We start from the raw sequence: 1,217 nt of genomic DNA on the forward strand, positions 1-1,217 counted from the left end.
GAATAGGGTGCCATTTGACTAGGGACCATAGTGAATAGGGTGCCATTTGACTAGGGACCATAGTAAATAGGGTGCCATTTGACCAGGGACCATAGTGAATAGGGTGCCATTTGACTAGGGACCATAGTAAATAGGGTGCCATTTGACCAGGGACCATAGTGAATAGGGTGCCATTTGACTAGGGACCATAGTAAATAGGGTGCCATTTGACTAGGGACCATAGTGAATAGGGTGCCATTTGACTAGGGACCATAGTAAATAGGGTGCCAGATCTCCTCTCACCCCTAAACAGTGTAAACTGGGTTACTAGATCTCCTCTCACCCTAAACAGTGTAACCTGGGTTACCAGATCTCCTCTCACCCCTAAGCAGTGTAACCTGGGTTACCAGATCTCCTCTCACCCCTAACCCTCCTCCTCTCCTCCCCAGCGGTGTGTTCAGAGATGAACCTGGGTTACTGCAACGACCTGGACTACTCCAGGTGAGTCTTCTGGTTACCCTCCTTTACTATAAACAGAGGCTGCTATAAACAGAGGATGCTATAAACAGAGTCTGCTATAAACAGAGTCTGCTATAAACAGAGTCTGCTATAAACAGAGTCTGCTATAAACAGAGTCTGCTATAAACAGAGGCTGCTATAAACAGAGGCTGCTATAAACAGAGGCTGCTATAAACAGAGGCTGCTATAAACAGAGGCTGCTATAAACAGAGGCTGCTATAAACAGAGTCTGGTATAAACAGAGGCTACTATAAACAGAGTCTGCTATAAACAGAGTCTGGTATAAACAGAGGCTACTATAAACAGAGTCTGCTATAAACAGAGTCTGCTATAAACAGAGGCTGCTATAAACAGAGGCTGCTATAAACAGAGGCTGCTATAAACAGAGGCTGCTATAAACAGAGTCTGCTATAAACAGGGTCTGCTATAAACAGAGGCTGCTATAAACAGAGGCTGCTATAAACAGAGTCTGCTATAAACAGAGGCTGCTATAAACAGAGGCTGCTATAAACAGAGGCTGCTATAAACAGAGTCTGCTATAAACAGAGTCTGCTATAAACAGAGTCTGTTATAAACAGAGGCTGCTATAAACAGAGGCTGCTATAAACAGAGGCTGCTATAAACAGAGGCTGCTATAAACAGAGGCTGCTATAAACAGAGGCTGCTATAAACAGAGGCTGCTATAAACAGAGGCTGCTATAAACAGAGGCTGCTATAAA

General features: G+C 44.2%; 1 protein-coding gene across 1 annotated transcript in view; it reads left to right on the top strand.

The window, feature by feature from the left end:
- Positions 1–428: 428 nt before the first annotated feature.
- Positions 429–1,217, top strand: part of LOC311115857 (carboxypeptidase Z-like) — a gene marked incomplete at both ends in the record, with an annotated part of 14,088 nt that continues 13,299 nt past the window's right edge. Inside the window, one exon of the mRNA XM_084190987.1 lies at positions 429–480. Coding sequence (XP_084047113.1) covers positions 429–480 — 52 coding nt within the window. The remainder of the gene's footprint in view (positions 481–1,217) is intronic.

This window comes from Coregonus lavaretus (genome assembly GCF_964263955.1).
Source record: "Coregonus lavaretus genome assembly, contig: HAP1_SCAFFOLD_6252, whole genome shotgun sequence".
In the NCBI taxonomy this organism is placed as follows: Eukaryota; Metazoa; Chordata; class Actinopteri; order Salmoniformes; family Salmonidae; genus Coregonus; species Coregonus lavaretus.